The 23,819-nt window shown below is 41.5% G+C and overlaps 1 protein-coding gene across 2 annotated transcripts in view; it reads right to left on the minus strand.

Annotated features, from left to right (window-relative positions):
- Nucleotides 1-1,158: 1,158 nt before the first annotated feature.
- Nucleotides 1,159-23,819, minus strand: part of MLLT3 (MLLT3 super elongation complex subunit) — a 275,848-nt gene continuing 253,187 nt past the window's right edge. For both annotated transcript variants that reach the window (XM_080820717.1, XM_080820718.1), the window contains 6 exons: nucleotides 20,324-20,399; nucleotides 18,337-18,466; nucleotides 15,617-15,716; nucleotides 9,986-10,057; nucleotides 8,762-8,833; nucleotides 1,159-1,433 (listed from right to left, as the gene is read on the minus strand). In XM_080820717.1, the coding sequence (XP_080676843.1) occupies nucleotides 1,302-1,433; nucleotides 8,762-8,833; nucleotides 9,986-10,057; nucleotides 15,617-15,716; nucleotides 18,337-18,466; nucleotides 20,324-20,399 (582 nt within the window). In that variant the 3' untranslated portion in view covers nucleotides 1,159-1,301. The remainder of the gene's footprint in view (nucleotides 1,434-8,761; nucleotides 8,834-9,985; nucleotides 10,058-15,616; nucleotides 15,717-18,336; nucleotides 18,467-20,323; nucleotides 20,400-23,819) is intronic.

Consider the following 23,819-nt stretch of genomic DNA (forward strand, 5'->3'; position numbering starts at 1 on the left):
TCAAGAACAAAAATAACCCACCCCCTCCCCAACCATCTTTATTTTCACCAATATAAGAAATCCTTCTGGAAACATAAGCAAGTGACTAAACAGCCTCGAACCACTGAATCTACAAGTTAATACATGATCTGTAATGGCAGAATAACCAAGGATTTTCCCCCAAAGAAAGATTTTAATTTTCCAAATATAAAAGAGTCTACGAGGATCATACGTGAACAAAAATCTCTTATTCCAGGTTTTATGGTAAAGATGGATAACACACTGGCAGCTGAAGAAAGCTGAAACTCTTACTAATAAATAGATCCAAATTAAGAATTTCTACAACATTTCTTTAGAAAACAGAACCAGAATTCTTTTTTTTTTTTTTAAAAACGATGATCCTGTGGAATGCCTTTACTTCCATCTTTCTCTAGTATTAGAAACAGTAAAACAGACACAAGGATGTTGATTGACAGCTCAACAATGCTGGATGCAGGACGTTTACAGGTACACTTGTTTAAAAGTCCTACAGGTTTATTGACTAAGGCTAGACAACAATTCATATGATCCTATTTGGTGCATTTCCTACCATGGTCCAAGATCATTATATGGATACAGCCAAGGGCTGGGCCCCAACTTTCAGGAGAAAGACCACAAAGAAGAAAATCACGGTGGCAATTTGGTCCCCCCAGTTGATTATTTGTGTCCTGGAACTGGAAAAACAAAAGGTGGCAAATACAGACTGCAACGAGTAAAAGGACTTGGAAAAGTTGGCGGAGAGTGGCACGGTATACGAGTAAGGTCACTGGGCTTGGGATGGCAAGGGCGCTGCACTGAAAGAGCATCCGTGGGACCAAGTACTTATAATGTCTTGTGGTGTCATTCCCTCAACGACTTTAGAATATCTGTATGCGATAATAAATAGATCAGTTATGTAATAAGGCAGTGTGTTGAATATGCATTCGTCCTGTGGAATGAACCACCACAGAGAGAGAGACAAGGATACCATACACATTCTTGAAAGTTTTCTTGTGTTGTGTTTGATTTGTTTGTTTTCAAGGCTATCCAGGCTAACTCTTCCCGGGGATTTCCTTGGAGAGAAGAGTGGTCCGCTGAGGCTGGTTTGCTTAACCTCTCCTTTATCAAGAGATGATGACTGGCTTTAAAGAAAAATAAAGCTGAAGGTTGTTTGATTTTTATTTTTTTCCCTTTTGGTTGCATCATTCTGAGTGTTTTCATATAAACAAACAAACAAAAAAAATCACAACCAAAAAAAAAAAAAAAACCAACAATAGTTTTTGATGCATCCAGTTGTTGTATCCTCAGGAAGTTCCAGATGTTTCCAGGTAACTCTGTAGTTTACGGACTGTGGTTTTGTCCAACGAGCAAAGGTCAAAATCAAATGTCGTGTTTGTGATATGAAAGTGTCCAGTTTCTTCTATAAGGTTCACGATCTAAGGGAGTAGAGAAGAGAAAGATTGGGCAATGAGCAATGGACATCACAAGGCAAAGAGAGAGAGGTGGATGGGATCAGATATGGAACCAAGAGACTAATATTCTCCTTTCTAGTAAGAGGATCCTATGCTATGGATGGCATGGAACCATCCCTTAGCCAATTTGGCAAGCCAAAGGACTATTAATCCTTTGAAATTCTTAATCAGAGCAGATTTCCTGTTCTCCTTATTCATAGCCTTTAAACTGATTCCTCCTTTCAAGTCATCAATAGACTATTTTACTGTCAGGGTGGTTAGGGGGAGATACAATTTCAAAATTGTACCTCTTTTAAAAAATACTTACTCAATGGGTAGCGACTTTCCTTATTAAATGTAAGAAAATTCCATCCTAGAGATAGCAAAATTCCTTATAAAATGAAGTACACACACACACACACACACACACACACACACGTAATAATGATCCTTTTTCTTTCTGATTAGGTTACTGAAAACTCAGAAAGTATAAAACCCACAAAGGGAAAAAGAGAAACCATCTACAATCCCAGCCCCTGAAGACCATGGGTAGTAACCGGAAGGGAGCCGGAACTGTTTCACTGCTTGATTTGGGTGCTGGTTACAAAAGATATGTTCACTTTGTTAAAATTCAGCTTGCCATACCTTTATTTTACCTCAACAAAATGAATAAAAACCTCTATTTATTACTCACAGTCATGTTCCGTTTATTCCCCTGGATATTTGGGGGTAACGAGTGTTATCTATAAAAAGAAAAAACCTTTCTCTCCCCGTGTGGAATAGTCCCACCTCATTTCTTACTGTATGGGCTCCAACTTTCAGACATAAAAGTGGTGGCAGAGGTACTGCTATGGTCTTGCCTTTTGAGAGGGTATTTCTTTTGTTTTTGTTTTTGTTTTTAATTTTTAAAATTTTTAATAAACATATAATGTATTTTTATCCCCAGGGGTACAGGTCTGTGAATCGCCATTTCACAGCACTCATCATAGCCCATACCCTCCCCAATGTCCATATTCCCACCACCCTCTCCTGTCCCCCCTCCCCCCAGCAACCCTCAGTCTGTTTTTTGAGATTGAGTCTTTTATTGTTTGTTTCCCTCCCAATCCCATCTTCTTTCATTTTTTCTTTTCCTACCCCCAAACCCCCCACACTGCATCTCCACTTCCTCATATCAAAGAGATCATATGATAGTTATCTTTCTCCGATTGACTTATTTCGCTAAGCATGATACCCCCTAGTTCCATCCACGTTGTCGCAAATGGCAAGATTTCATTTCTTTTGGTGGCTGCATAGTATTCCTTGTGTATATATACCACCTCTTCTTTATCCATTCATCTGTTGATGGACATCTAGGTTCTTTCCATAGTTTGGCTATTGTGGACATTGCTGCTATAAACATTTGGGTGCACGTGCCCCTTCGGAGCACCACATTTGTATCTTTCGGATATGTACCCAGTAGTGCAATTGCTGGGTCATAGGGTAGTTCTAGAATGATGTTGGTCACTGGTCTGAATCTTTCATCATGTCATGTGTCTTTCTATTCTAATTGTACTCATAATTTTATCAGAAATGGACACTGTGCTGAGATAGCATGGACTGGAGGTATGTACGTGGTGGGTGAATTGCGATGGAGGGGGGTAATTTTACCAAGCTTTGTGGGGGAGAGGGGAAAAAAAGCATCAGGATGAAAGAAAAAAAAATTTGCAGAGAGAAAATGGGCAAACTCCATTCATTTTTTAGTTGTCTGTTATGCCCCTCTTATCACTTCTCATTCTCTTTAGTTCACCTTAAAAAAAAAATTTTAATTATTTACCCTATTATTTATTCAATGGAGTTTCAGATTACCCAATTTCAGGTGAAAAACAGCAGAAAGGAAACCTTTGAACCTCTCTTCTTAGAATTCGTTTTCTTTAAAAAATGGTAAATTTGTGAACTATTCCCTATGGGTCAATGGCTCTCAACAGCAACTGTGCTCCCCATTCCTGACATACCTGACTTCCCCAGAAGCATAAAAGACATACTGAACCCCAATCCAAGTAATCGTCCAGCTCCAGACTGAGCTATTATTACCTTATTCAACGTCTGGAACTCTTTTTTTACAGATGTAACTATGGGTTCATAATAAAACAAGTTACTCTCACTGTGAAATCCTGACCGATACAGCAAACTGCCTACCTACTATCCTTTTATCCTTCCTCCCTCACCCTTTTTGTTTGTTTGCTTGTTTTCTTTTTACTAATAGAAGCTTGATTTTTTTTCTGGAAGTAGCCATAAGCCCAACTAAAATGCCTGCCTCCCCAGACCCACTTGCAGCATTTGGCAGATCCTGCTACTTACAATTTATTCGTCAGAAGTCACTGGGATTTCAGGACTGTTTCTGAAAAGGTTATAAACTCTGAGTATGTGTCTTCTGGCCTCTGTCCCCCCTTCCTGTCTGGAATAAAGATGGGAGCCTATCTTCCCCCTCAAGAGGATGAATGCAAGATGGGAGAGATGGCAGATCAGGAGCCTACATCCTCGTGACCTCTCACTTTAAACCACTGTACCCAGGCTTCTAACTCTAGCTCATGCGTCAAGAGATGACCAGAAAGGATATGCTGCGTTATGGTTAAAGTAGTACATTCACATAAGAACTTACCAAGCAACAGCTCATTAACACTAAGAGATCTAAAATGGACACTCGTTTGTTTTATTAGTTACCAGTTACCGAGCTCTGGATAAGTAACCCCCACAAGCAAACTTTCCCCAAGGCTATCAAATAATTCAACTGATGCTAAAGACATACTAACAGCAGTTTCCAGAGTAAATTACCTTTTTCTGGGATACCGTAAAGAAATACTATATGGCGAGTGAAAATGTGTCATCTTTAAGGACAAAAAGAGCTAGGCTTTCAGTGTACCCAGTGAAGGCAAATAACAATGATCCCAGAGTGTGACCTCTCTCCCCAATGAGCTGGTCGGGAGGGAAGTGCCCAGGTGTCCAGAACTGAGTCCCGAATTTCGTGTATCAGTTCTGACTCGGCTCACTATCTGAAGGGCACTGCATGGAACACGATAACCTGAGGCATTTCTTCTTGACCCCAAATGGGGACAACTCCTGTTCTATTACACAGGGTTGTACAGGGGATCAAATAAGATAATAGGATAAATAAAGCTTCTTTATAAACTGAATTGCTACACAGATCAGGGCAACATGATTATGATTACCATATAAATATAAACGTATCCTTAATGATCTGGGAGGTATATGTACAGCACAGGACTACCAGACCCAGTGCATCCTCCGCCTCCCCTCATTGACTGTTAGCCATTCCATTAGCACTAAAACAAATGAAGCAGGGAAAATGCCAGGAGCTAAAACTCAGAAAAGGCCTACTTGAATTTAAAAAAAAATAATAGTTATCATAAAAGTTGCAGGGGTAAGGGAAGAGAGCAGGGAGGGCAGGAGAGGAAGGACAGAAGTAGTATCACAATGCATTGGGGGTGGGTAAAGGATAGTCCTAGGTTCTCCCCTTGAAATAGTAACTCACTCCTTTAAGAAGATAGTTTTCTGTGACTCAATATAGCTACTGACTAATTAACAACATGGAAAAAACAGAGCAATAAAAATACCTTGTAGAGAAAGCCACTTGATTTTAAAGCAAATAAACCCACCTGCCCTCTAGGAAACAGGGTGTCTCAAGTGCATGGGACTGCCCAGTAGGTTTCCAGTGCTCTGATGACAGGCCTCCTCCCTCCTCCACAGGCGGCACCCTCCCACCCCCTCACCAACCCCCAGCCGCAAACACACAAAGAAATGAAGGGGATCCAATCAAACTCACTAAATGAGCCCCATATTTTTGGGGAGCTTGTAAGAATACATCAAGGTAGATGCAGAGACAGCCTTAAAGTAGCAGTTAACAGTAGTGGTAGCAGTCGGGGCATTCAGGATGGTTCGCCAAAGGGAACAGCATTAATGACTCGAATTACTAGAGAATGTATCCATGTCCCCAATTAAGTAGAGACTTCATAAAGAAAAATAAATGGGGGGACGCCTGGGTGGCTCAGTTGGTTGGGCAGCTGCCTTCGGCTCAGGTCATGATCCCAGCGTCCTGGGATCGAGTCCCACATCGGGCTCCTTGCTCGGCAGGGAGCCTGCTTCTCCCTCTGCCTGCCACTCTGTCTGCTTGTGCTCACTCTCGCTCCTCTCTCTCTCTCTCTCTCTCTGAGACAAATAAAAAAATAAATAAATCTTTAAAAAAAAAAAAAAAGAAAAATAAATGGGGGCTCCTCTCCAGGCATCCTGAGAGTGAGAACATCAGAAACATAGCATTTATATGTCTTATTCCAATGACACAAGCCCCAAAGCCTAGAAACACCGCATGGGTCCCCTGAGGATAACTCTCTGCCTGGCTACAGGAATGGCCTTGCGCTGCTGATGGGGTGGGGCTCGGCTCCACCTTGCAGTGGTCAGCCCACATCACCCTCCATGACGTGAGAAGGACTACTCTAACACACCCCCCCACATTTCCCATCTCCCTGAAGACAATTTTAAAAGTAGAGAAGCAGCCAAACTATGGAAAGAACCTAGATGTCCATCAACAGATGAATGGATAAAGAAGACATTGTATACACACACACAATGGAATACTATGCAGCCATCAAAAGAAATGAAATCTTGCCATTTGCGATGACATGGATGGAACTAGAGGGTATTATGCTTAGCGAAATAAGTCAATCAGAGAAAGACAATTGTATGATCTCCCTGATATGAGGAATTTGAGAGGCAACATGGGGGGGGTTGGGCAGTAGGAAAAGAATAAATGAAACAAGATGGGATCGGGAGGGAGACAAACCATAAGAGACTCTTAATCTCACGAAACAAACTGAGGGTTGCCGGGGGAAGCGGGGAGGGGGAAGGTGGTGGGGTTATGGACATTGGGGAGGGTATGTGATATGATGAGTGCTGTGAAGTGTGTAAACCTGGCAATTCACAGACCTATACCCCTGGGGCTAATAATACAGTATATGTTAATTTAAAAATTAAAAAAAAAATAAAAGTAGAGAAGCTGTTATCTAAGCTGTTAGCGTGTCTTCTAAGGAAGCCCTGGTTCTCCTCAGAGTTTTTGCTGCACCCTGAGAGGCCAAACTCAGACTCAGAGCTCAATCGCTGGGGGAGGTTAGAAAGGCTCCATCTTCCTTTTCAAATAAATGTGGAACGCATGGTTTGACGAAAAATCAAATTCTTAGTCATCCTAGGTACTCCGATCTCGGGGTTTGACCGTATCCCCTATGCCCTATTTTTACCTTAAGGGAAGGTGGCTTAAGAACACAGGCTTTCCTGATCCAGGGCTTTCTGCTCATTAAGCTAGATGCTGGGTGCCAACACGGCTCGTCCCCAGAGTAAAACAAAGGCATTAAGCACTTTTTGTGAGCCAAATAAAACTGTCAGACCCCAGTTTTTGATGGGATGTGTTTAACACTACAAGACCTCGGATGTGATCTTGGCCTCCCCAGAAACCTCGTCGCAGGTGCTCAGGTCCGCGTGGCGGAGAATACGTGGACTTTGCGGGACGCATTCCACGAGATGGGCAGCTCTCGAGGTGGAGAATAACATTAGTCCTCAACAGTGCTATGTTTTACAATAGGAATTAATTAAGCAGTAAACCGTGACAGGGCATGCATCATGGTATCATAATCACAAGCCTCAGCTGCATTACAAGGCAAAAGGCCAAAGACTGAGAGCTTTCAACCGGCCTGGGAATGCAATTAGGCCGAAACGCTGTGTGTCCTGGAGCGCCTTGATGCCAGGCTAAAAATTCAGAGCCATCACTCTCTCCCTCTAGGACACTAAAGTAATCCACTTGGCTAGCATTCTCAAGTAAGCCACCTTCCCTCACGATTCTTTCAAAGGTCAAATTAAAGGACAATGGGAAATCAGGAATGCCAATGGCACCCCAAGGCAAGGCCCCACCGAAGGCCTGCTTCCTCCACGCATGCGCTGGGCTTGCTTTGTGAAGGTGTCCCAGCCCTGCCCAGACATCTGTCTCACTCTCCTGCGAGACTCACTGTTTGGGCCCGTCTTGTGCATTAATAGCTTTATTGGACAATTACTCCATAGTGGTTCAGAGCTGGTGCTTAAAAAGGGATAGAAAGGGATGGGAATATCAGCTAATAGATTTACCATCACCGTTCAGTCAATTAACCCCACGTAATTGGTAAATGGCAGCCTGAACAATTTTCAGTTCTACAAAAGAACATTGCAGAAAGGTACGAGCAGAGGACTAGAATAATGCTGAGGTAAACCACTCCAATCCTGATCCCCTACCCGTACTCCCTTAAAAGCGGAAATGCAAGAAATGCAACTCCTCCCACTTAAGAATCATAGGTCTGTAATTGAAACTCTAGAAGGGTTAAAAAAAAAAAAAAACAACTTATCAGACAAATCAGGGAACTTGGCAGGTTTGAGAGTGCACATTTATAGATTTCAGCAAAAAATGTACAGAGAATATAAATGTGACTATCAGCCATTAAACATTAAAAAAAATAACCCACACACAGCTGGGGTAGATTAAGTACTACTTCAAGTCATTTGAAAGTAGTAATAAAACTAAATTCCAACAGTGAACTAATCTACAAACCCACCCTGGAATTTAGAATGCAACCTCCTCTTTGGGTGCTAAAGAAAAGGTATTTATCAGTAGCCACTGTTAATGCAGCAGACACATGTACTATAACTATAGTAAAATTAAAAAGCACCCTTATCTTCGCAAAACATCGAATTGTACTAATAGAAGTTTCCCCACTCCACAAGCATTTCACAGTTGAGTTCATAATAATAGATGTATGTTGTACAAGATAAGAGAAATGAGGAAAATATTTCTTTCCCTTAAAAGAGCTCTGGCAAAAGGTTACTCCATTGAATCATGAATGTTTACAACACTTGACTGAAATCCTTATCACTGTTTTCTCATGAAACTAGAAGCCTGGCCCCTGAGGCTTTTGCGTTCCCCACTCTGTCCCTCACTCAGCCCACAGGCCAGGGTGGGCCAGTGGAGAAACCCATGCATTCTGGCCCGATCACCTCCACAAGTGCCCGATTTCCCCCCACCTGCAACAGCAGGGCAGGGAGATCCTCCGTGCCAAGCTCTAGAGCTGACTTCCGGGTAGCCTCAGCAAGGAGCACTCGCTGCTCCCTGAAATACTTCTGCAGGTGGCACCAGCCCAGTGCTGACAGCACAGGGCTGGTATGACCTCCAGGGGCTAGGATGCCAGCCCAGGATGCAGCAGGCCTCGCAGCATCTGGAAAGGCCTGTGCTAAAAAGCATTTCTCACCTGCTGCAGAATGTGTCTCTCCCTCAGCGTCATTAACCTTCTGTGAAGCTCCACCAGTTCGTCTAGGTAGGCCTGAAAGGGTAGTCACCAAAAGAACAAGCACTTTAGGAAGCAATCCAAAAATAACACAGCAAATAGACAGGAACAGACAAGCAGTTTCTGGAGGTTCCCCATTCTACCTCCCTTGCCTACACTGTGTGGACTCGGTACCCAAGGCTCCCATAGACCGAGTCTCTCTGGACCAACTGCTATCCCTACAAAGCCAGCTTTTTTTATGAAGGGCAAATCCTTGCACTTAATTTACTCTCAACAAGATTCAAGGGAGCAGACCCACCCTCTCCCAGTAACACCAGGGAGAGAGGGTACTCAATGGTAAATTCTGAGCTTAAACATAGTAGCACAGGCTTTTTTTTTTTTTTTTAAATTCTTCCATCTCAGAAGATTTTAAACTAAGAGAATAAAAGTCTAAATTTGAACATGGAAGTATAAATGCACATAACCAATATGTCAGGACAAATTCTTAAAAAAAAAAAAAAAGGTTTCCCAGTCATACCTAACAACATCGCCAGTAAACACCAAGTGACAGAAGAGAATGTCTTATGAAAAACAGAGATGATTATCCAAATTAGCATCTGGTTTGTCAAACGCTCCCCTGAAGGGGCAGAAGCACACCTCTCTTTCCATATGCTAAGATTCCGGAATCTTTTAGTGTAACTGCATGGGTTTTCCTAGCGCCGTTGGCCATGAAGGCAAAGGAAAGGTTTGTGAAGCTTTAGTCAGGCCTGCCTTGATCCTGCAAAGCATGTTATGGCCCTGCCCACAACAGGAGACTAACCCCCGATAGGTCTTGAAGTCATATCTCGAATGCACGATGAACACTTGGAAAGCACACTAAACGAGGACCAGGTGTCCCGCTCACTTACGGCTGCAATTCCTCAATCCTCTACCGTGGTGTTCTTACTTCCCAATTCAATGTGCCCAAAACCTCTCGGCAATGCAGGGCATCATGGAAAACAGTAGCATGAGGGCCCAGTATCACAGTGAAGATATAAGTGAGACGTGGAAAACAAACGACAAAGCACCAAGAAGAAGTGCTCATCATTTGGGGGTGTGGGACACTTCCAATGAAGACATGGAAGGGGACCCAGCAAGGACTAGTCAAGGGAAACACCAAGGGAAGCTGGTCAGTGCTACTGCACACCCAGATACGCCCTGGAAACCTACCTTGTCACATTCACCATTCTTTATTTGCTTATCTGATTTGCTTTGCTTTATTGGACTTTTCACTTCAAGAATCTAGGGATCGAAGAGAACACAGGTAAATTTGATTCAGGCACTTCGTAGCAACCCCCCACCCCAAACAAAGGCACAGAGGCATGAAATGTCACACAGTAATATCACTTTCCAAAGAGCACTTCTCCTCTCTACATTTTCTTTCTTCTCTTCTAATCTCACTCTTTCTTGGAAAATAAAGGACTTCTATCTGAAATGCTGAGTCAGGGCAACAGACTTTAAAAAAAGAAAAAAAGTTGACGATAAGGAAATTGATCTAAGCTTCCAAGGCTGTTTTTTTGTGACAACACTCTCACACATATGCACAGCAGCTGAGTTATACTGGATTATAGTCCCCTCTGGCAAGAATTTTTTCGTACTCATTCTGCTGTTTCAGCATGACTACCAGTGCTCAGCATGCTGGGGATGATAAAACAAACACTCAAATGCCCTTTTTAGTACCTGACTTTCAGATTCTTAAAATTACTCATATCCACTAAATGGATTCAGCTTTGGAAACGAAGATGGCCATCAGTTACACGGGTTGCTCCCAATGTGGGATCCTCCCACACAAGAAATAGAGGGGGCAGAATTATCTTCTGCATTTCAAGAAACGATGTGTTTACTCATGATAAAATACCAAGTGTCTGCCCTTCCATCTGACACGATTACAGTTTAGGGTATGAACGGAAGTCCTATGTGCTGTTTAGAAGCTTCCATGGGGAGCTAGGGTTTTAATGAATTAGAAGGAGAAACAAATTATTATTTAATAAATACAGTTGGTTTATTGGAGTCCTCAACATTGAGGATTGTAAGGGAAATATTTTTAAACAGGCCTTGTTTAAAACCGCTGAGATCCACTGAATTTATTGATGAGTGTTTACAAATGTATATAAACATAAAAAGCAAAGTACTTTGTCTTTTTCATGATAACCTCATTAGCAAGTGAGTTATAATCGGAAGCTAATATTAAGGAGGAAAATACCAAATAAAGGATGTATTTAAGAAGTCTCATATTCCTACTGCTCTTCTTTATCCATTCTCTGCTCTGACACACACACACACACACACAGTTCTGTTCAAAAGTCTACCATATTTCATAACACAAAAAGGACTTTTCAAATGAGCCCACTTTTAGTATGTAGTGGAAAGAGCCCTGATTAGGCTCAGAAACCTAAGTTCAGGTCCTGGTCCTATTACTTAACATTTTTGGACCTCAAAAAAGATGAGATGAAATAAATAAGATAAACACGATGAAGGAGATTTGGCTGTAAAATTTTATACTACCAACAAACAGTTTACCTGTTGGGGATATAGGACCATGACATTCTGGGAAAGACCAAATACTTCTAAAAGGGTATATTTTCCTTTGAATTTAGAATAATGCATGGGTAAGAAGTGAGCTTCAACAGAGTCTTTCCTGAGAATTGCCACTATTTTTTCATTTTTAACGTAAAGATAACCAGATGACCAACCTGACCAGGCTCAGTCACTTAAAATACAATGCTTTGGGCAACACAAGGAAATTACTTAATCGCTGGGGCAAGGTAATCTTTTTTAACGTGCTGCACTGTAAGGAAACCCAACACTCCACTACATTCACAATTTCCTTCTCTTATTGTTGTTGGAAATGAGACCTCAAGGGGAAACTCTGAGCTCGGAGACCTAGGAGTAAGTAGGTCAGTAGATGGCACTCCTCGCCAACTCAGACACGCGGCTGGGCAACGCAGAGACAGTCGGCCAAGATTCCAGGCCAGAGAGAAAAACAGCGCCTGCGTGCTTGCCTTGTGCAGGAGAAAACTGAATTGTGTTGCCATCATATCCCACTCTGCCTGCCCCTCCTTCACTGGACTCTGGGGGTCAAAGTCACTAAGGACTCTATATTTGTAAGGCAACTCTGCTAACTGGGTTTAGAGAGTTCTACCACCTTCTCTCCAGAGCAGAAAATAGAACATTCGGGGCACTTAAGTCCCACCCTACACATTCCGTAAGTGCTACAGCACAGAAGGCCAAACTACATTGAAATCCTCGTTTCTTTCTTCTGAAGCTGCAGTGGCAGGAACAAAAGCTCCGGGTGTCAGTGATCCGCCTCAAGTTACTGAGTGGCTGCCCAGAGAGGGCTCAGTTAATCTTCCTTCTTTGATCTCTCCCTGCTCCAAAATAAACAGCTTTGTCAAAACCTCATTCTGAGAGAGCTGAGCCATGCTGAAGACAATTGTTTTATTTATGATCATTTCTTATCTTTAAGGAAACGACTCCAGAATACAAAAGTACAGCACCTTGTCTTCCCTGGGCTTATTTCAAACCAGTTTAACTGGATAGACTCTTTAATTTCATCCAACATGCCTTGCAGGCTGAGAGGTAATTTATGATATTCTGAATATTAACTTGGGTCCAGTGGATCACTTCCTTCCCTCAAGGGCCCCTTCCTCCCCACCCCCTTCTCTATACTTACAGCCAGAAAGGATCTGGAATTTTGATTTTGTTTGAAACTCGTGTAAGGGAGGTTTGGAGTCTAATACACACACACGTACACACACACACACCCTTTGATTAAAATGGCACTGTACTCACTAATATTCCCTTATTAAGCTTTACTGAAGGAGACAGCCACCCAGCCTGCCAAGATGCACCATGACAGTCCCCTAAAACAGAACTAAGATTAGCTGCACTTCAATCCTTAATCTGAGGATATAGCTTGAGAATCAAACTTCCAAGATTATTATTTTTTCTGTATCCCTTTGTGAGGACTGACAACTCAATTATTCAGCAGATGGATTCTTTACTGATAGGTCTTTCATGTTAATGATCGTGAGTAGCTCCTAACAATACTCAGGTTAATTACTTGCTTTGTTGACATGTGGCTCTCTGTCTGTTCACTTTTTTTCAATAGTTAGAAAATGTTTGACTCAATTAGCACTTTCTCTTTTCCCTAGTCCCTGGAAGATTTGAGAACCAGTAAGGGGAACTCGGCTTTGTCTCGTAATTTACAGAAATTTGAGAGATCATTATCAACTTGCAGACAGAGAGCAACCAAGGAAACTCATACTCTTAGAAGCCTAACTGTGAAACATGAAGTCTGTTTTCATCTATTTTATTTGATGTGAAATTTCAAATTATCACACATACATTCAAATAAAGATGGAAAACACATTCTAGGGTGAAATTCAGAGAACTTTTCTATTTTTAATTAATTCTTACTCTTCCACTTCACCGGCATGGAGAACTCATAAGTAAGACTAGCTAATTTTTAAGAAGTCCTAGAACATGGATGTAAAGGGACAGCAACACACCTGACCCAAAGCAGGTGACTGGAGGGGTTAAGAAATCGATACTCAACAAAGTTTTAAAACCATTCTGCTCCCTGTTCTAAGACAGCCCCAAGAAGGTAAGTGCTCTTGCGGTACTACACGTAATTCCTAGCCTAGACTAACTAAAAGTGAAAGCATATGGACTTTCTTATTATGCTTATAGGTGCACGAAGGAAGTGACATATAACTGAGTATTCCTGACAGATTGATGATTCACATGTGTGAAGCTACATTTGTCGAATAAACATATGCCAAGGAACCAGTGGTATGCTATTTAATTGGAGAAAGTAATTTTTACCCTCACCAGATAGATGATACCATTCATTTTTTAGTCTCGTTTTGCTAGACAGGTTTAAAAAAAAAAAAAAAAAAAACTCAACCCAAACCTCTCCCTGAAACCAAGACTTGAGCCAAGTCAGCGGAAGGCTGCCCATCCAGGAAGTGGCGAGGGTGGGTTGAAAGGCAAGATGGGGGCTTCGTAGAGCTGCATTTATTTATCAAGCACAGTCTTGACAGGGAATGACACTGAAGGGGCTTACGGAAGGGCTTACGTAACGTCGCTAACTCCTGACAGTGCACTGCTGCCGCCCATGAGGGACCCTGGTTCTAACACCGCCCCACCCTCCACCGGAAGCGGAAATCAGGGTGCCACGGGCTTAAATTAAATATGCAAATATATTCAAAATCCAAATTCTATCTTTTTGCCAGTTTATACTGAAGCACGGATTTATAAAAGAAACGCAAGTTATCTAGTTAGCCAGCCCAGAGCTCTTTCCAACCATCGGCGAGGATGGTTACTCCGTAGTAACTGTCATCTTAGTCTTCACCTGCCCCGGAAGTGTTTGATGTGTGGTTGGCCAGGCCAAGGGCATGGCTGGCACTGGAGCTGGGGAACACCGGGACGCAGGGAGGTAGGGTAAGGAGTAAGACCGCACTAACTCCTTGGACAGCCAGTCCGTAACAGATGATGAGGCTGGCCCTGCACTCACATGCAGGCCACAAAGACACTGCAGTTGAATGAACACGGTGCAGTGGAGGACACTGATATTATTCCTACGCATAATGAAGGCTTTAAGTTGTGGATAAACTTCATAAATGAGGTATTTTAAATTTTAAGAGATCTTATGCTTTATGCAAAATTTAAAAAGAGAAAATCTTCAGCTATAAAAATCACATTTCTCAGTAAAGCAAAGATCACAAACTCAAGGACAAAGCTGTTTAAAATTGTAGGACATCTGTGAAAGAGAATAATTTCAGAAAAGCACAGTTCTTTCATTCTCGAGTTCATAATATTCATAGGGTAACTTGGATGAAGCAATTATTTTAGAGGTCACAGGGAATCTGCCTAAACAAAGAGATAAGAATAGCTTACGTAAATGAGTGTATCAACTCAAGACACTATGAGGCTTTTACAATATTCATGATACTTGAAATTAGTTTATTTTAGTATTTAAAATATCCCATTCTTAATCATTTGTTTAACAAAAGCTCTTCATCATCGCTTTCGAAGTTCTACCTAGACCTTATCCAAATAACTATATTCTGAATTGACAATTAAATTAGTAAGGCCTCCTCTTTGCTTGATTTATAACAATGATAATGACCATTATTTATTCTGCATTTTATTAACTATTCCTTACAAGTCCAAATGATGACCCTCTTTTCCTGGAGCCCACAGAGGCAATGCACCTACAATAACAAACATCTACTCCCATCAGCTGAGTGTCAAGTAGGCCTGAGCATGGCCCCATGCTCTTTACAAATACAGTATCCATCATCATCCCAAGAGTTTACAGGTATTAATATCCCCATTTATGGATGAGGAAACTGAGAATCAAAAGTTCAGAGTTAATTTCCCACCAGTACACTACTGTCAATTAGTAAAACAAAGAACCAGGCTTTATCCTAGTTCCAAAGATTATATTCTTTCTAACTCATTAAATTAGTCCACTTAACTGCTGACGGGGAGAAAAAAAAACAAAACAAAACCAAAACAAAAAAAACACACAGCAATCCGGAGCAAATGAGCAGCACTTTCTGTCACCATCCCTTCCTGCACCAATGTAATTAGCCCATCTGATGGGATATACTTCTCATGACAACAGAAATTCTTTCACCCCAACTATGTGCTTTCCCAAAGGTTGTAGACGCCCATTGATTTTCTAGGGAGAGAAACGTTGTTTAAAATTAAGGGATAAAAAGTTTCGTGTGCTTTGTAAAAATGATCACACCTAGTTGGGCAGTCTTGAAGAGTGCAAACCCAGCAATTTACCTGGTTGTTGTTGGTTTTTAATAAAGGTGGCGGGGGTTCGTGATGGAGGGGCGAAGAAGCTGAGCTGCTTTCACTGTCGCTGCCGTCACTTAAGCTAACTCTGAAAAGACACAGAAGTCACACGCATCAGTTCAGACAGTTCTTGAAACATCTATGGACGTAGGCACATAGAGCAAGGAATCCAAACACTAAGCACCAGAAACTTGCTTCGACTCCCGCAACCGCTAACCCACACTGGCACTGACTTTGTATGGAACTGTGCTAATAAGTGTTTTAGCGGCTGTTTCTCACTGAATGACCCTTATTTCAACAGATGAGCAAAGAGACTTAGACTAGGTCACTCGCCTCCAGTCAAGAGGCAAAAGGGGTGGTTCTGGGATTCAAACCCAGGCAACGGAACCCAAGGTTGGTGCTCAGCCCCTATATTGTACTGGCCCTATTTATTCCCATTATCTCCCTGCTCAAACTCCACCTCCCTACTATCACCCAGCTTGCTACCCAAGCTGGCAGGTCAGCAAAATTAGATGGTTTGTAGGTTACTACCTTTTAGTTTCCTTTCCCCCCTGCTTCTTTGCTACAGGTGAACCCAGGCTGTGGGAGTGGAAGCAACTGCTGAGAATAGGGGCAACAGGCCTGTATGACTGAGAGCTCGGGGTGACATTGAGGACAGGCTGTGTGAACCCCACCAAGTATTTCTACCCCGTAATGATGCAAGGCTGTCCCTAGTTTTGACCACTGCTACAACAATTCACCGCAAATATACTGCAGCAACATGAAGAGACAGTGTGTTTGGGGTAACCGCTTTTGAGAAAGAGAGTATCTTTAAACAACCAAAGACAATACAAAAACATCACCCCTCCCCTATTTTTTTTTCCCCCAGAACAAAATGGAATTTTCTTTTTACCCAGGGTAGGAGATATTTCTTTATTCTACTCTACTGAATGTATACCCTCCTTCTGAAACATCCTTCAGTGTTTGCTCTCTCTTTGGCTATACAGACACCTAATATAATATTCTTTTCAGAAACAGAAAATGCTTTAGAAATCAGGAGAGTTCTTCTTTCACTCTGAATAGGCAATCACATTCCAGCTCTATAATATATTCAGATAGACAAGATACAAGATAGGAAATGAAAAGGATATGCTGGGACATCCTTTTAGCAAAAACGGATGGAACTTGTTTTTCTTAACTAAATTACATTAATGAAGTGTTCCTCTGAAGCGCCGCTTTAAAATGCTTCTTGACTGAAGTGGAAGGCTGAGTATTTAAACTGATTAAACAGTTGAGACTTCGCAAGTGCAAGGAAGACCAAATGTTACACTGGCGCTGCCGTGCTAACAGCCCATGTCAGGCGGGGGGAGAAGCAGGCAATCTGCAACAACGGAGATCCCATCAGACAGCTCACAAGCCTGTGTGATTTGACCCACCCCGACTCAGGCACAGGGCAGCAAGTGGGTGGGCCATAGCCCATCACGGCATATCTCGATTTTCTAAATAAGAGTAACTGGAAATTGCCTAAATAGGTCATGCATTTCTCATCAGGTAAATCTGAGAGCTGCCAGCAGTCAGGTGGGTATCAATATGCTCACTGCCATGTTCCAGTCCATTTTTAGATCTTCCTGTCCTACGAGTTAGTTTCTGTCTTGTCAGATTAAAGAGTTCTAAAGGGAAATGTTAGAACACCAAGGCTCTAAGGCTCCTTGTTTTCTCCTGTTCAAAAAAAAAAAAAAATATATATATATATATATATGGAGAGAGAGAGATAGCTGGGTGAGTTTGGGAGAGAAGGTAGAGAAAGACAAGGTGGGTGTTAAACATTGATTATGGCCGCAGGGAAGCTTTGCCAAAAGATCTGATAGGGCGCATATACTCACTCCGGGGAGCTCTTCTCCCAGGATCCTAAGGAATTACCGATTAGGAAACACATGATCTGTCCAGCTGGGATCAAGAAGGTATTCTTTTGAGGAATTCTAGGGCCTTCTACACAGTTATGGATAACGGGAAAAGATTTAATGCGATGTATTACAAATGTAATTGGATTTTAAGTTCAAGTAGATTCATATTTTTTCTACTCAAACACATTCAAGTAAGCATGCCTATTTGTTTTCCTCATGATAAAGAAATAAAACCCTCAAGGCAATTTCAAGTTGACTATTAATTATAAGTGACATGAATTACCATCTTATAATGTGGAATTATGCCTCAAAGCATTAAAGCTACTTAAGGAACCTAATTGTCAGCACACTTAAAAGGAATTTATTTGCTGGAAAACACACACAGGTGATCCTAGTTTTAATTAGGTCACACACATAATTCACTGACGCCAATTATGTCTTTCTAACTACAAACAGCAAACATGTTGCCTCAAACTCTGAGGCTATAGCGGTGGCTCTCCAGAAACTCTTCAAATGAAAATGGAGTTGATTTCAACAGTCAGTCCTGCCACCTTGAAACAGACTTTAAAGAACAAGGACTCCTGATAGGATGTTTTCCCTATAAAATTCGTAGAGGAAAAAGCCTCTGCTTCCTGAGAAAAGGGATACACAGTTCCCTGTAGAAAAGATGACGATAAGCATGCCTAGGTGACCCAACTTAAATGAATGTGACCATTTTCTGCCACTGTTTTGGGTGTTGCACACCTTCACCATGGTTATGCTGGTAAGTCTGGGGAAAAGGCATGACTGCATTGCAGGGAGCCACGTTCCTGCCAAGACACTCACCTGCGGCTTCGGCTGCCTCCTCTATTTACAGGTCTCTCCATTTCGGAGTCATTGTCATTATCCTCTGCCTCATCTGATTCCTCCTCATTGTCATCGGAATGCAGATCTTTCATTATAGACCTTAAAGGACCTGAGGAATGACAGCGTGCCACAATTAAACACACTACTTCATACACACTTAGTCATAGTGGACATAGGGGACTGCTTGCCAGCACTGAACGTTGGCCCCCTTCCCCCCACCAAAAAAACCCCAAACCCCCAAAAAACATGACTATATATATTTATACAATTGACAAAACAAATGTGGTAGTTTCTGGAATGTAACACACAACTGAAACACTACTGTTTTCACAACAGATGCCCCAGGATGTTCACTGGAAAATCTCTATTTCCTAGGAATGTTTTTCTATGTATTTTTTCTGCCCTAAGAAAAATTACACCTAAAGAGGAACAGAAAGATCTATTAGTAAATTGAATGTTTTGTTAGGTTAATCCATGTATTGAAAAGTTGAGGCTAATAAATCACTGTGGTTGTAACTTGTTCTTGGCAAAGCAGCCTTTGTGTGGTAGTTTTTGATCTATTAAGGTTTAGCTGTTCCTTTTATTTCAAGGTCAATTTCAGGTCAAGCAAGCATTTCAGTCAAGTTCAGATTATAAAGTATTTCAATTCCATGGTGTAATGTCCTATCTCTGATCTTCATATTGATCTTGGACACAAGGTCTTGTTCAAGCAACAATTTTATGCAGCCAATTTTTATTTTACCTTTTAAGAAATTCCTGGCAAAATACCAGCATATATTTACATAAATAAAACCATGCAATAAGTCAGGTGCCCAGAAAGTTCAAAAGAGTACCCAGTATTAGATGCGAGAGGAAAAAAAACTAAGTCATTACTAGTTTTTATTCTAGAACAGGACATAAATGGGGGGGAAAAATAAAAACAAAAAACAAAATTCAGTGTGGCTTATTTTCACTTGACTGCTCTAAATGTGATGAAAACAAGATCACTCTTTTATGTTAAAGAGATTGTAGAGGCAATCAAGAAAGTGAGAAAGGCACTTTTATTCTGGATTAGGCAATTCCTAAAGTCTAATCTAGGACATGAATATCTGAGTTATTGGTCAGCTCTAAAATAAGTATTGATTCTCTGCAGTCTCCCACTCTGCAAAACCCAAATTTCTCTGCTTTTGTAGTGGGCTTGTATCTTCGGAAGTGAATGTAACAAGAAATCTGAGTAGCCCAAATGATCAGTGTCTTTTATTTTTTCCTGGAAGCTTAGCCGTAGCTCAAATACACACAACAATTTAATCCTTGTCAAAACTTACACGAGGCCATCAGGAACTGAATATGGCCAATGAAAGAGCTAATGTGTAACACGATGCTCAAAACCAAATTACTCCTTCATATGATCTCACTTTTCATGTTGAAAAAAAAAAAAAGGAGCCCTTATTTGAAGATTTCCACACACCAAAAAAATATAAAATATATATTTAACGTTCTGGCTTAAATTTCTTTGTTAGATTTCTTTACATTTAAATTTAAGTTCAAGTAGAGGGAAAATAAATTTTAAAGACAGCAAACTAACACTTGCCAAAGAAAACAGGTCTATTAATCTGTAGAATAAATAAATAAATAAAATGAAAGACATCCAGAAGGGAGAGTAAAAACCTATTTCTCTATGTCAGAGCCTCTCAACTCCAGCTTTTGCTATTGTATTTCCTTCGGGAGCTCCCTGGAATGGGCTGTGCCTATAATCCTTTTGTAAAATGGGACTCTGATGGCAGGGACTGGCAAAAGGGGAATTTCTAGAGGTTGGCCTCATACATCAGAACAATACTCAAGTGCATTCCTAGGGGAAATAAATACAACTGCATAAAAGCCAAGTTATCATTCAAATAATAAAACAGTAGAAAATAGACCATAAATCAACTCATTAAGATGTTTTATGAGAAAAAGGTCTCATCGTTTGCCTGGGAGATAGGGATACCTTGTTGCCTGGTCTGGGACGGCGTGAAGCTGGAGCTGGAGCTGGAGCTGGAGCTGGCAGGGCTGGGCTGTTCAGACTGTAAAGAAGAAGAGAAAGCCATCATCAATACATTTATGGGACACGACACATCTAAAATTAAAAAAACAACATTACTGCTCAAAAACAGTTTCCTCTGCAAAAGCAGTCCCACTCTGTGCAAGAAAAATGAACACACATTGCCTTATGCCAAAAACAGCGGCCCAGGAGGACTATGGTATCCTTTTTGTTTTGTCCACCATGTTGTTACTAGATGCAGAAACAAGGATGATGAGACAAACACCTGGGTGTTACAGGACAGAAGAACCTGGCTTTGATTTCACTCCTGTGTTTACTGCTATCCAAATCTCTTTTAAAAGATTACCTTGATTACCCTTTCTGCAATGTTTGATTGACTCAACCAGCTAAAACATAGTGGTAATGAGGCCAAGGTCATTAGTTCAATCACATTATGAGCCAGTTAATTTCACTCTGGTCCAAGGCCATGACCCAACCCTAACCCCATTCATCCACAGTTCACAAATAGAGGTAATGTTCACAACGAGATCTGGCCAAGTCCCACACGTGAGTCAGTGGGAAATGTTGCCACTACTTTAAACACACGCACACACACCACCCTCTATTCCACAGCCTACGGATGCAGGGAAAGAACATCATACACATGCCCCACTCTCTCATCATGAATTCTCCTCATCCTCTAATATCCAGAACAAGTTCCACATCCTCCCTGACCTGCCCAACTCACAGTTGTCTTCCTTCTCCAAACCCACTGAAAATGTGGATCTCATCGGTTTGTTTATCTGATATGCTGCGGTGTTATGCTGCCTCTGATGTTTGTCCTTCCTCTCCAGTAGACTGCAAGGACTTGAAAAGGCAGGGGTGTGGGGGTCTCTCCTGAGCTTATTATCCTCTCATACTTAGCAAATGCATGCATATAGCAGGCACTCTGTATCTGGGACTGAAGGCAGAGCATTAGGTCCTCTGTTCTATCATCTGCCAGTTTTTATGAGGCTTCACAGTAGGTAAAGGTGGGAAGAACAAATACATGGAAAGAACTGTGCAAAGAAATTGATCATACGATCAACACACTTGAATTTCATGTATTTAGGCCAAATTTAAATAACTTAATGTTGGACTGTTTCTATCCCATTTCTAATGTGCTCACAGTCTCAACTATATACTTGTTATTTGAGACATAGATGAGGTCTTTTCATGCACAAGATATATCTCTCTTCTTCCGACTTGGTTCTCGGGGGGACCAAGTTATCGGGGCCATGTGGAAGACAAACTAAGAGCACCATGAGCACCATCAGAGGCCACTAAATGAGGAGGAGAATATCAGTTCAGCTTATAATGAGGTTTTCTCACCATAGATTTCTTTTCATCTCCGTTCCCAGCACTGAATCCCAACCCCCTTCTCTGCAGGCAACACCAAGATCCAGACTCGGACACAAGGAAGCACTTTCAGGCATTCCTACTGCACACTTCACATCCTCAGGCTGGATGGGAAAACAGGTGTCAGCAATCTACCACTCATTCCGCAGGAAAAGAGCCAGACAGGATCTCTAATGAGCAGCAGGCGGCCACCAGCCCTTTACCACTGAGAGATTTACTTGAGATTTGCAGTACAATGTCCGACACGTTGCGGTCCGTGGCCCACAAAGAAGAGCCGGTGTACAAGCACAAACGCCCGTGTGAGGGACCCTTCACTTCTGTTGAGTGGTTCTTCCACTGTTGAACCACAAAGGTGAGCTACACTGTGCAAGGGCACTCAGTGAGCAGCTCTGTGCAATGCCCAGCTGCAAAACATTTCTCCCTGCAGCCGTGGAGTACTCCTTTTCCTCTCCAAGTTGCTCTTTTCAGCCATGAAAAGTGTCTGCAAATGGTATTATTTTGATAGCTCTGGAAACCATTTGGGATCCAAAAAAGAGGTTTCCTTACAGTGAGTGGAGAGAGCTCTAATTCCCCCTCCTGCTGGACCAGTCATGTTGCACTGGACTTAAAGGGGCCGTTCTGCCAGAGCTATTTGCTGAGAGTGACATTAATTGGGAAAGCAAGAGGGGATGGTGGCCTTCTCCCCAACCACCCCACGCTAAACTTGATCCATCTGTCTCAAGTATCATGCCAATGCCAGAACCAAACCTGCAGGCAGCCTTCTTTTAGCTTCTTAACCACAAACAAGGTTAATAAATCCAGTTAGCAACCATCAGAAAACTGACGAAGAGTAAAGAACATAATACAACAGGAAACAAAGGCTTTCACTCAATGTTTATCATAACCACCATGCCTGATCCACAAAGCATTTGCGGTTCATGATAGAAGACACATTAATTCACTGACAATATTAAAATAGAAACTTTAAAGCAACAGAGGTGAATGGAGAAGGATAAAATGTTGAATGATGGGCAGCAAATCCTATGTCCTGGAAGGTTTTTGTAACCAGGACAAGGATTTATGGTTTGGGAGCCAAGGAGACAAGGAGTCTCCCACTTTCATGGGCATTAGAATTACCTGGAGGACTTGTTAAGACACAGACAGCTGGGTCCCACTCCAGAGTTCCTGAATCAATAATTCTGGGATTGGGATGAGAACTTGGATTCCGTAAAGATTTTCCAAGCGATGCTGCTGCTGCTGTTCTGGGGACCAACCAGACTTTTAAGACCCAATGATCAAGGCTCCGGAGAGCTGCAGCCATGGATACTGATCAGAATCAGTTGGGGGATTCTATACATAAGGAAATTCTGATTAAATGGGTTTGGTGTGGGGGTCCAGGCATATTTATATTATAAAAGTTCAAATGATATTAATGAAAATTCCAAGTAGAACACCACTGATACTATGTTAGTCATTTCGTTCCTCTAAATGCAGAAGCATGTTTGGGAAAGAATCATAAATTTAAGAAAGCATCTGAGGAAAAAAAAAAGCATCACAAGGAAAATTAGAAACTTACTGATAAAAGTAGCATCCCTGTATACTCATCAAAGTGTTTTGCAAGAAAACACTCGGAAAGAATGCAGTTACTGCTCAATAAAAACATCTAAGAAGCATGTACAAAATCATGTCATAGTGGATGGACCTTAAACTTACCCAGCCAGATCAGGACTGAACTCAACTACATGTTAACTGTTTGAAAGCCATTCTGCTACTAAATGAGGCTGACACGGTCTTATATTTTATCAAATCCAGCCAAACGGAGCTGTTCTTCACTTTAAATATGATTTTATTTTAAAATAATATACAGACCTACTCTCCAAAAATGCAAATCCAGGATGATTTTATAAACTAGGAAAGGTGTATGATATATATATATATAGATAGATAGATATAGATATATAGATATATACCATAAACAGGGCTAGATTAAGGTTTTTTTTTTTTTAAAGATTTTTAAGATTTATTTATTTGACAGACAGAGATCACAAGAAGGCAGAGAGAGAGGGGGGAGCAGGCTCCCCACTGA

The sequence above is a fragment of the Martes martes genome (assembly GCF_963455335.1).
Source record: "Martes martes genome assembly, chromosome: 12".
Taxonomy (NCBI): Eukaryota; Metazoa; Chordata; class Mammalia; order Carnivora; family Mustelidae; genus Martes; species Martes martes.